Source organism: Zalophus californianus, chromosome 5, assembly GCF_009762305.2.
Source record: "Zalophus californianus isolate mZalCal1 chromosome 5, mZalCal1.pri.v2, whole genome shotgun sequence".
NCBI lineage: Eukaryota > Metazoa > Chordata > Mammalia > Carnivora > Otariidae > Zalophus > Zalophus californianus.
This window is the reverse complement of record NC_045599.1, coordinates 153,244,578-153,256,446: the sequence shown is the minus strand read 5'-3', so window position 1 is coordinate 153,256,446 and position 11,869 is coordinate 153,244,578. Positions and strand designations below refer to the sequence as shown.

At 55.2% G+C, this 11,869-nt stretch overlaps 1 protein-coding gene across 3 annotated transcripts; it reads left to right on the top strand.

Annotated features, from left to right (window-relative positions):
* Window positions 1-537: 537 nt before the first annotated feature.
* NDUFS6 (NADH:ubiquinone oxidoreductase subunit S6) lies at window positions 538-10,416 on the top strand. 3 transcript variants are annotated; one of them, XM_027606711.2, is made up of 4 exons: window positions 538-714; window positions 1,359-1,412; window positions 7,963-8,157; window positions 8,285-9,301. In XM_027606711.2, the coding sequence occupies exons 1-3, from the start codon at window positions 538-540 to the stop codon at window positions 8,107-8,109; spliced, it is 378 nt and encodes a 125-aa protein (XP_027462512.1). In that variant the 3' UTR covers window positions 8,110-8,157; window positions 8,285-9,301. The 3 variants fall into 3 exon arrangements, with proteins under 3 accessions (XP_027462512.1, XP_027462513.1, XP_027462514.1); XM_027606712.2 differs by lacking the exons at window positions 7,963-8,157; window positions 8,285-9,301 and adding exons at window positions 9,312-9,353; window positions 10,246-10,416 and having other exon boundaries at window positions 547-714; XM_027606713.2 differs by lacking the exons at window positions 7,963-8,157; window positions 8,285-9,301 and adding an exon at window positions 10,246-10,416 and having other exon boundaries at window positions 547-714.
* The last annotated feature ends 1,453 nt before the right edge of the window (window positions 10,417-11,869 follow it).

Below are 11,869 nucleotides of genomic sequence, written 5' to 3'. Positions count from 1 at the left end.
GACCCTCCTGAGCGGTCTATTAACGGGTAGGCAGTTCGGGGAGGGGAGCCCCGGGACGGCGAGCCGGAGTCTGCCCAGGTGTGCTCTAGAGCAGGGGGCCTTCGGGGCTGATCTGCATGGGGGATGACATTGATTGTGCTTTACTGGTTGCTTCAATGGAGCTCTGCTTCAGAAATCCCAAAACATGCTGTCCCCATGGCCACACAGAAGTGCGCACTGCGCAACGTGAATGGACTTACAGTTCGCTCTAGGCAAGGACCCTTCACTAATAAAAACATTCGCTATGTAACCCCCCATGATTATTACCATCGAACGTGAAAAGTGCACCTTCATTTTCCATCCTCCCCTGTCCTACCCCAGGTAGGAATCACCAACAGCTGCTAAGTGCTAGCGTTGCACGTAAAATCTCCCGCCTTTTTCTGAACCGCAGCCCAGCCGCTGCACCTGCCGGGCTGCATTAGCCCGAGCGCACCGCGCGTGCGCGACTCCCCAAAGCGCTCTAAATCCCGGCCGCGAGGGCCCTGCGAAGCTGTGCGCATGCGTCAGCGTGTCGGTGCGCCGGGTCAGGGGTCAGTCCACAAGATGGCGGCGGCGGTGACCTTCTGCCGGCTGCTGGGCCGGAGGGGCACGGCGGCGCTGAACCCGCCCCGGGGCGCCAGGTGTTTGGCGGTGCGGACGTCGCCGACCGGGGAGAAGATTACGCACACCGGGCAGGTAATCGCCGCGGCGTGGAGGCCGCCCTCCGTCTCGGCTCCGCGCGCCTCCGGTGCCTGCGGCCGGGGGACGCGCTGGCCGGTGGGCAGGGTTCCCGGGACGCGGCGGCTTCGCGCCGTGTGTCGCGGGCCGAAGCCTGTGCCAGCCCCGGTTCAGGTTAGGGCCGAGGAGCGCCGGGTCTCGGGCTCCGACAGGCGGGGCCGTGGGGGTGCCCCGGCCCTCGGCTTCCGCCCGACCCGTATTTGTGCCGTGCCAAGCAGTCGTAGCGTCTCGGCTAAAAGCAGAGGCGGTGTTCAAGTGCAGAGGCCGGGCGGTGACCAAGCCACCCGTGTTGTCAGTGTCGCCCAGTGGAGGCCGTGCGCTGCCGTCGGCCGTCTGGAGGGGAATCGGGGCTGCCCTCGTCTGCCCCGGGCTGCCTCTGCCCTTTCCAGCCCCGCCTTGCTACCTTCCCATTCACATTATTGCCCCTTCTCGGTTCAGGCGTCTTGCCGAAATACGCCTGGTTACACAGTGATCCTTTGTCGCTCCTGTGTTTGATCACGAATGGCGGAGTGTTCAGAAAAACACTTTCCTGTAATATTAAGTGACTTCTTTCAGAATCAGGCTGCAAACATCATATAATATATGGTCTTTTTTCCCCCCAGGTCTATGATGATAAAGACTACAGGAAAATTCGGTTTGTGGGTCGTCAGAAAGAGGTAAGCAAGAGATCTAGTAAAAGAGAGGTAGGCTTTCATAAAACCTTTAGAACCAACGAGAAGTAAAAGTTAATATATAGCCTTAAATTCTCAAATTGTGAGCCCCCGAGAAGCCCTGGAATTCTGCATTTCTTTGAAATGTCTGCGTGTCTACATTTGTTTTGTTTTGTTTCCTTCTGAATTATATAAAATGACGTCTTGTAAGTGTAGTCTGGGCTTATGTATAAATGGGAGTGATCTTTTTTTTTTCTTCATTTCTGTGCCTTATACTCCTGAGACCGTCAGATTAAAGGAAGTCACATCAACTTTTAAAAATGACTCTTTCAGTCACCTTTTGGGGTATCCTTCTCCTATTTCCTGCCAAACAGACGAGGCTGTGTTCTTACAGGGACTGACACTCCGGAGCTGAACCTGGCAGGAGGACTGCCCTGCCCTGACTGGGTGTGTCCCACCATGACTGCAGGAGAGAGGATGCTGGTAGTGGGGTCCCCCACCTCCAGGAGCCTGTGCTCTTCCTAATTCCTCTCTCACCCGCGCTGCCAGGTCCCCAGTCTTTGTGCACGTTGGTTCGGGTGGTCTTCCGTTTCTGAGTTCTTCTGTCCTCCATAGTCCCCTTGAGCCCCTCCTTCCCTCAGTCAGCCTTCTTGTTACTCCTCAGTGTCTTAAGTTGTGTTTCCCCTCCGCTCTGATCTTGGTTCCATAGTCCATTCTTAAATTCTCATTTTCTACTTCCATTTCTGCCTTGTGGGTGTTGGGGGTAGGAGCAGGCTGGTGGAGACAGTGTTCAGTGGCTGGGGGGGAGGTGGGGAGCAGATGGGTCCTGAAGCCTCAGGCTTGCCCCTGCGACCTGGCCCCCAGCTCCCTAGCTTAGCACCTCTGATGCTTTAGCAAGCACCTGAGTCTGTCCCAAGCTCCGCTCTGCTAGAGACTCTGTGTGGCCTCTGGTTTCTGATTGCCTGAGCAGGGGCAAGGGGAGCAACTTAAAACCAAAATCAACCAAACAAAAGCAGAATTAGCAAAGCCAGTGAACTGTGAACAGAGGAGGCAGAGCTGATGGTGTCTGCTCACCCAGGTCCGGAACCCTTCCTGGCTCCGGGTCTCTGTGGCCTTTTCCTGTTTGACATCGTGAGTGTCCTGGGGGCACATTTTCAAGTTGTAAAGGTGCAAGGCATGTCAGTAAATGAGTTGTCTTCTGGCTTTCATTCTCTTATGACAAAAATTTGGCATTTAGTAGTACTGTAAAACTGTTTGGGTTTCCCAAAAACATTGTTTTAGAAGACTTTTACGTGTACTGAAAACTTGGACATGAAGTGCAGAGGGTTCCCCTATGCCCACCTCCTGCCAAGCAGCCCGTTACTAACATCTTGCATTGGGGCGCTGCATTTGTTGTGATTGATTACTTTGAACACTTGATGGATGTTGATATGTTATGAGCTCAAGTCCGCGGTTTATGTTGGGGTTCATTCTTTGTGGTGTACGTTCTGTGGGTTGTGACAAACTCATGTCATGTGTCCACTGTTACAGTATCACACAGAGTAGTTTCCCTGCCCTAAAAATGTCTCGTGCTCGACCTATTCATCCTTCCCTCCCCGCCGTCTCTGACAACCATGGATCTTGCTGTCTCTCTGGTTTTGGTTAGTTGTGTTTTAAGAAATCCAACGAATCTGAGCTTAATCTGAAGAACAAGGAGAGTGGGGAGCTAGATAGCTGAGCTGGGCTTTGCAGAGAAAAATGGAAAGTATCTGTGTGTGGCTCTTGGCCACTCCAGACCAGACATGCCTAATACAGTTTGCAGCGTGTCTGCAAGGGAATCCGTGTGAGCCTGTGACGGGAATCTTCCCAAGAGGGGGCACTCACGTGCTGAAGAACAGGTCCACCCAGCTCCCACCCCTCAAGGAGGGGACAGAAGCCAGGCCTGCCATGGTCCTGGGCCACCTCCGCGAGGCAGAGGGCTGGAACTGAGCAGATATTCGTCTGAAGTTACAGAACTGGTTTCATGGACTTTGTGATCACATGCATCCAACAGAAGGGCACACGTTTCCTGTCCTCTAGGGGAAGAGCTCGTGTGGACAAACGATCCCAGTGGGGAGTGGCAGTGATGGGGACACAACGGTGAGAACGGTAGCAGTACCGTCTCTGTCACCTCGCAGCTGGGTGTTCTCATCTGGTTTCGAGCATGGCTCCAGATCACTCTGTCTGACCGCGTCCGGATCCGTGCGCCCTCAAGCCCTGCCTGCCTCAGTCACTGACCTCACTGGGCTGAGGGTGCTGGGTTCGAGCAGACAATCCCCTAGAGAACCCCCCTGCCCCAGGGAGCCATCAGTGAGCGTGTGCCTTACTCTGTTGCTGTTGGGTTACTGTGACTGGGGCAGGCGTCATTTGTAGGTTTTAAAGATGAACAATTAGGCAGAGAGCCCAGAACACTGGGAGGCCGAGGTCCATTGAGTACAGCTCCCCCCTGCCCTCCACTTTCTGAAGTGATGCTCTGCCCCAGGAGGAATACCCTCGCCAGCTGTGGGGCTGGTGACCCCCACTGCCTGGAGTGGGCATCCATCTGAGGGAGGGTGCTCTGGACATTACCTGCCCATCTCAGATTTTCTGCCCCGCTGGCTGGCAGGCGAGTCTGGTTATGAGTCGGTCTCCCCCGCTGGGCCCCTTTATTCTTCAGTAGCACCTTGAAGGTGCCAACCACCACCAACCTGAGGGGCGGTCCCTGTGGTGTCGACGTCCATGTGACCTGCTGTGTTTGTTGCAATAACATGAAGCCTGTCCACCTCAGAAGAGGCTGGGGATGCTGGGGATGGAAAGAGTGAGCTGTGAGTGCTGGAGAGAGGAGCTTGCGGACTGGGTACGTGCAGAGGGGCTTCAGGGCCCACCCAGGAGTGAAGAGTGTCCTTCAAGGCCTTGCTTCTCCTGGGACGTGGCATAGCAGACCGCTCGCCTGGTGAAGTGACTTCTCCACTGAGGTGGCCCATGCTCCCCAGGCAGAAGCTTTAGAAAACTTCCCGGGTGTTAGCCAGGATCGGGAGCAGAGTGAGACCCTGAGCATCTCTCATCCCCTGCTGACTGGTGTTTGACACCGACACCTCAGCACGCGGCCATCCGAACTGTCGTGATGCGAAGGTACACATATACGCACACACACGTGCACACACACATGTGTCCGGAAGGTCGAGAAGGCTGAACGAGCCAGCGGGATGCAGTGCTGCCCCGGGGATTAGGAGGAGGAGGGCCCCTGCGCTTCAGGTGGAGGCAGGGGGCAGCAGGTGTGGGCTTCTTGCCAGGGGCCGCCCCGCCCACCTTCGGAGAGATGGCTCCTGCTGAGCGGACATGGAGCTCGGGGTCCCCTCCCTCCAGGCGGGGTTCCCTCCTCTGCACCCACAGCCGCCCCCACCCCCCGCCGGTTTGCAGCCCTGTGCTTAGCGACCCACACGGTAGAATTCCCCACGGACTTTCTTTTCAAGGACCGCCTCCTTGCTGGTCTGTGAAGGGTTTATTAACAAGGACAGTTTCCTGTGTCTGTCTGGTTGTCTTCTGGAAGAAGCAAGCACGTGCCTTTTAAGGAGTATTTGGAGACTGGGGAGTTGTGCTCGCTGTGGCAGGCTCTTCAGCATTTCTTGGGGACTTTGTCTTCTGCGTTTCCCTTTCCAAGTACATCCTGTCTGCCGTGAGAGTGGGGTAAAGGCATGTACGTTTTAAAATAAATCTTTTGGTGACTAGGAGCCACGGACCTTTGGCTCCCCTGGGGGGGCGTGGACTGTCAAAAGTCTGTTTACCCCTCGGATCCAGGGGCTAGTCCTTGAAACTGAGTTCCTGAAGCCCAAGGTTCAGACACTGGTGGCCCGGGTGGTGCTGAGCCTCGAGGTCTGTGCCTTCCTCTCTCCCTCTGGCGGTTCCACGGGTCAATGCTTGTCCTCTCCCTCTGCACCGGCCAGGTCGCCCCAGAGCACCTGCGAACACTGCCATAAAAAAAAGCCTAGGAGGTATTTTTGAGCATTTTCTCCAAATTTGTGTTAAAAATTAATTTGGATGAAAACCTCAGTTTTTATTGTGATTGAAAAATTATAATTGTATATACACAGATGTTCAGCTAAATATAAATGTGGTATTAGTATTAAAGATCCCTGATAGTCTAAATAATTGGGCTTTTACTTTATTTTAAATCTGTAAATTTCCATGAACAGGGTTAGCACCCTACAGAATGTTGGTTACTCAACTAGGATTATTCTTCCTTTTTGTATAGCTTTAATACTATTTTGTATAGTCTTGTGTTTTATGTTGTACTTTTAATGGATTTGATCTCAGTTTGATGGAGTAAACTCTCCATAAGAACTGTCACTTCCAAAAACATGAGTTAGAATAACATAACAGCTTACTGACAAATGAATTTAAACCTAAGTATCTTTATGCCCAAATCCGTTGGCCATCAAGAGATAAATAAGAAGGTAGTTTCCCATTCGTTACGTTCGTGGCGTACAAAGGAGTGTTGTACAGCCATTGCACCGTTAGGGCCTGTGACACCGTCTGCCTGGAACCCACCGTGCCGACAGCTGAGGCAAGAGCGTGGGGCGCTGTGACGTGTGTCTGCGTTCGTGCCCTCATGAGGCCCGGTGATGCTCCTCCTGCCCTTCCTCGGTGAGGGCGGCAAGACGGAGCCCTGAGCTGTCACCTGCAGTTGGCTGCTGGACACGTGCTGGCTCCGGGGCTTTTCGTATGCCTGCAGTTGAACCGAACCCCGGGAACGAGACGTTCATCATTGAAGGTCAGGGTCGCCCTGGAGCTGAGTGACAGGGGCAGTCCTGTGTCAGCCTCGGGTGTCAGCTGTCCTTCTCATGGGAGATGATGGTCTGTCTGACTGCCGTGATGGGGCCCGGGGGTTTGTCACTTAGGTAGACGCCGTCGTGTGTTGCACCATGAGGCTTCATTTGTGTGATGCGTGGCTCTGTGTGAAGCAGAGGTGAGCGGGACTTCCCTCCCTCCACAGCCCAAGTAAGGTTCAGGTGTAAGGGGAGTGGCCAGCCCGTCTGTAGGGGCCACTATGCTTAGAGGAGCCAGTGGCACAGCCCGGCCTCCCTGCCCGGCCGCGTGGCGCATGCAGCCTGGAGCCTCTAAGGTAGCCGTACTTCCCAGTATCCTCCTGCTGTGTCTGTGGGAATAAAACTTCACAAAATCATGGTCTGTAGCTATAAACCTTTTTAAAAATAATTAAATTTTTCCAGAATGTCCACATTCTGTGGGTCTGGGGCGTCCTGTGTGTTGATGGCAGGCGAGGCCATCTGTTTCTGCGGAAGAGTGAGGGGCTGGGCCACGCTGGGTCGCGTGTCCTCTGGATGGAGTCTGCTGGCTTTAGAAAAACTTAACTGAGGTTGACTATGCCTTTCTGACTTATTTCCAGGTTTTATTAAAATTCAGATGTCCAAGCCCCCCTTTATTTGTAAAGGTTGATCCACGTCCGATCCTTGTTTCCTTGTCTTCTCTCAGGTGGGGCCTCTCCATGGAGGCGGGGCTCTGGGCACGCAGGGCAGGCACCCAGCTGGGCCCCGGTGGCCAGGACCGCCCCGCACGGCAGTTCCCACTGTCAGGTACGCACAGCACGGAGGTTCTCGCCAAGCAGGTGGCAGAGTAGCCTGGGCAGCGCCTCCCTCGCTGTGTGTAGCCTCCGCTTCCTGTCCTGTTTGCACGCGGCGTCCCTCCCCGTCGTAGTTGCAGGGACGTCTGCCAGGAAGTGCGACGTTCCCCCTCTAATGGCATTCGTCCCATACCGTGTGCTGCCGTCAGATGACCCTCCAGCTTCCAGAAGCGAGTGACTTCCCAGATGTGGTCTTGCTGTTGCTTTCCACCCTGGGTGGGTTGATGGTGACGCTAGGTCTGAGGTGCCATCAAGCGAGCTGCTCCTCGGGAGCCCGAGTGCGGGACACAAAGCTCTCTCTGCTGACGGCTGAGAGGGTGGTCAGAGCATGACTGATTGCTGCGGACGGCTTCGGGGAGCACAGACTGTTGGAGCAGGGAGACGCCTCTGGATGTCCTTCCTGGATTTGCGTGGCTCTCCGGGGCGGGAAGCTGCAGCCCATGGTGTGGGCTGGCCCACCATGGTGGGACATGGGACTCGGCTCCGTAACAGTGCTGTGGGGCACGTTAGGGGCCTTCACACACACACACACACACACACACACACACACACACATACACATTAGGGGCCTTTACACACACACACACACACACACACACATTAGGGGCCTTTACACACACACACACACACACACACACACACACACACACTCACTTACTTTCCCAGCTTGCCAGCCTCAGGAGCTTTGTCTCCTTGGCCTTGGCCAGAGACGGCTCTGAGTGCCTGGCTCACGACGGGTCAGATACAACAAGACAGGTCTCCTGGCCTGGGTCCCCTTTGCCACAGTAGCTCATTGTAAGACACATTATTTGCCCAGCCGGGATGTTTGAATTGCTGTTTAACAAAACAGAGTTCACGAGGTGGAGGGAAAGGATCATGGTCGTCCCATGAGCCCATTCTGATCCAATGGTTACCAACCAGGAGACTTCCCAAGGCGGCCATGCTGGTTTCTGCTCGGATCCACCCACACCCTGCTCCCCGCCAACGCCAGCCGTCTTGAAGCAGGTCGCTGACATGGTTCCGTTGAATCGAGTTCCCCAGTGCATATGGATCCCCAGGAGGTGCTAATGTGACTAGAGCATCAGTATCACACGGGAGATTACAGCGATCTTTAAGTTAAGTATCTAGTGGGTGGTAAATATTCTTGATTGTGTTATAGTAAAAAAAATTTTTTTGACTCAGAATACAGATAAGCTTCGTGCGTTGCAGTTGCTGAAGTGTCTATGTTTCTTTTAACTTTTAGGTGTCGCCCCCTCCCCCCAGACACATACAAACTCTCCCTTTACCTCCTTGGAACTCACCTGTCAAAGGACCCGGGTCATTTTCTCCTGTGGAGTCGCCCACAGCTGGGCCCTTCGTGGGGTTTGGTGCCTTCGTTCCTGGGGTGTGGAACCGGGGTTGGCTGTAGCAGCTCCGTCAGATCAGACTCGTCAGGTCAGACTCTGGTCCTCTGTGCTGAGGTTACTGCGTGGCGGCGTAGGGCGCTTCCATCGAGGCTTGGTGCAGGTTCCGGGGCAGTGGCCGAGCGTCTCCGCACAGGGTGGAGGGCAGTGCTGTCTTCCCACTTGCGGAAAGACACTTTGGTTGGCCAGAAGAAAGTAGAAGGAATATCGATTTTTTCCTTTTGTTTACCAGTTTTTAAAATGAGGTCATTCCCTATGGTGAGGTATTTATTGAATTTTAAAATCTGTGAAATCACAGATTTCAGCATATTTGTTGGGTGTTGGTCCCTGCAGTTGCAACCCCGTCGTCCCTCCAGTGCCCCGGGTTGTCCCGTATTGTCCTGTTAGGTGTGGACGTGGCCGTGGGCGTCTGCCAGAGCTTCCTTGCCCCTGTGACCACGGAGGGGCCTCTGCTGGTGGGGACAGTCAGCCCTGGGCGCCCGTCTCCGTGTCATTCCTCACGTGTCCCAGCGGGCGGAGCGAGGCACGGGTCCACGAACAGAGCCAGTGCTAAAGCCACGGTACAGTGTGAGGGGTCTGGTCTGCACATTAGGTACAGACCAGGGAGGAGTGTTTGTAGTCCGGTTCCTGCACCGTTTCTGTAAGTGTGAAATTGTAACGAAATGGAAAGTTACGCGTGTGTGTGTATGCGCGTATTATGTGTGTAATTTGAAGATCTGCAGCGATAATAGACGAGAACGTATGGAATGTGCCTGTGCAGGTAGGACCTGAGAGTGTGGGGGGCGTTGTCTACATAAACTTAAATTCCATGAAATTATCTAGCTTTTGTCCTTGGATTCATGAGTTTTTCTTTTCATCTTGTTCTAGGTGAATGAAAACTTTGCCATTGATTTGATAGCTGAGCAGCCCGTGAGTGAAGTTGGAGATCGTGTGATCGCGTGTGACGGGGGCGGGGGGGCTCTTGGCCACCCGAAAGTGTACATAAACCTGGTACTGTGTCACCTGTCCTTGCTGCCGTAGTCTAAGCTGTCCCGTTCCGTGTGGCCCTTGCAGTGCTGGTTCTGACCTTTCCTACAGACGGCGCAGTAGGGACCGTGTGAAGGGCACCCTTTCCACTGGGACGTGCCGTGAGGTGCTCTGGGACATACTTAGTGTTACCAGCACGGACTGTCCACTTTCCTTCCACACACATGGGCTCGGTCTTCCTGGAACCTCCTTTTGGAGTCTGCGCACCCACAGAGCCTTGGAGAGGGGAGGACCCGGGACGTTAGAGCAGAGGGGCAGGCAGGGGCTGAGGCTCAGGCCTGCCGCAGCGTGGACACAGGGGTGAGAAGTCAGCAGCACCCCAGCGCCCCGTCTGCTAGTGGGCTGAGCGTGCCCAGACCAGACCCTGGCCTTGGGGGTGGCAGGCCTCTGCACAGCGCTCCACCTGCTCCAGTCCATTGAATTCTGGGTTCAGGGTGAAACCTCGGCCCTCCTGGGCCACGGGAGTAGACGGGCACTGAGCTGAGGCCAGAAGACTTGTCCTTGTGGCGGTCCTTTGAGATGACCACGTGTTCTGGGGCCAGAGCCGGGGTTCAGGTCACCGCCCGCGGCTGCCAGCGAGTCATCGTGGAGCCAGAGTCAGACCCGGGCCCAGTGCCGCAACGGTTCTCAGTTCTGGCGCGACCTCAGGATTTCAGCCGTGTCTAGCTGAGATTGTATTTCAAATTCTGTGCACACTTTCCTGTCTGATGTCTAAACATGTTTAGATGGAAGCAGAATATGGAAATTTGAGATCTCTCTTCTCGAATCTTTTCAGGACAAGGAGACAAAGACGGGGACATGCGGCTACTGTGGCCTGCAGTTCAGACATCATCAGCACTAGCATGACGTGCGTCGTGGTCCCAGGGGCCATGCATACGGGCTGCTCGGCGTGAACATACAACAGAGCCTCTTGCTGGTGCCGAATAAACGGTGTTGTCATCACGGATGGCGAGCCACGTGCTTGTTTCTTTCAGAGAGCTGATGTTGGAAAATGAAGGTGCACTTACAGGTGCAGACCAAAGCGGGGTCCTCCTCCGAGGTGCGTGCCGGCCCTTCTGTAGCATGTCCTTGCTCCATGTGACCACACTCGGTGGCTCAGGGATGGGAGGGGGGAAGGACTGCTCTGATTCTGCAGAACGGAGGTTCATCAAGCTTAGGGCTCCCCCAGGGGCTGGCCCTGGGCTCAGGCTTCTATGCTCTGAAAGCATGTGCTCCCCACCCCCCCGACCACTTACCTGCAGTGACACTTCCCTTCTGTCCTCTTGTTTTGGGTGAAAGGCAGAGAATCTTAAAGCCCGGGAAGCATCTGTATTAACATTCCCCTGCAGGCCAGATTCAGGGTAATCTGCGTAGGTAACAGAGCAGTCAGGTAACAGAAAAGTAACAGTAGGACTTCGGAGGGAAGGGAAAGGGGGCTGGGTAGAGTGTCCGCGAGCCCTGACACGCGGTATGTGGGGTCCAGGTGGAGGCAGTGATGGGGCAACACAAGGTGAGGCGCTATTAACCCAAGGAGGGAAGGGAGCCCAAGGGAAACCTGCGTGGACGCACCGGCATCCCAGCAAGACTGGTGAGGGCGCAGCTACGGGTAAAGCTCCAAACTGTAGGGTCGAGAGAAAACGACGTGAGCTTGCAGATGAAAGAACAGATTACCTAATGGAGGCGTTATCAGAACGACATGCAACTTTTCATTCCTAGGAGCTGGAGACGGTGAAGAGCATCACTAGCCTAGCACGGTCACCCATCCTGAGGGGAATGCTTCGTGGGCACGGAGAGTGCACAGCCCCTCCTGGACCCCTTGTGGGGCCAGCCCAGGCCTCGGGGCAAGGGGGGGCGGTGGGTGAGGCCTGCCGATTGTGCACCCGAGTTCACACTCCGGGCACACCTGGGGGCGCACAGTGGGTCCTCATGAGGCTCTTCCAGCACAAGTGCCTCTGAGCCAGCGTCAGAGGAGGGGCGTAGGGTGGGGGGAAAGGGGCCAAGTGACCCTGGGGTCAGTGTGGGGGGGAGCTGGAAGGGGCTGGCGGTCTGGTCAGGAGCAGGGTGAACACAGGAGGGACGTCACGCGGCCTTGGTGTCCAGGAGCTGCAGAGCCCTGTCTGAGCTGCACCTGAGTGGCGTGGGGCCTGCCAAGGGAGCGGCCCTGACCCGCACATGCCTGGACCTGTGGGGGCTGGAGGGCGGCAGACAGCTGGGACACCCGTCTGAGGGCCCCGCCGAGTTGCTGGTTGCCGTTGGGCCTTCTGTCCCTACTAGCCAGGATTTTAAACTTGAGTGGGTGTGGGGTTCTACCAAACACTTTCTCCATCTGTTGGAATGTGATGCCTTTTCCATTAAATACGTGACATCGTGAATTACTCTGATTTTCTAAAGTGAAACCATTCCTTTGCCCGGAGAGGCCC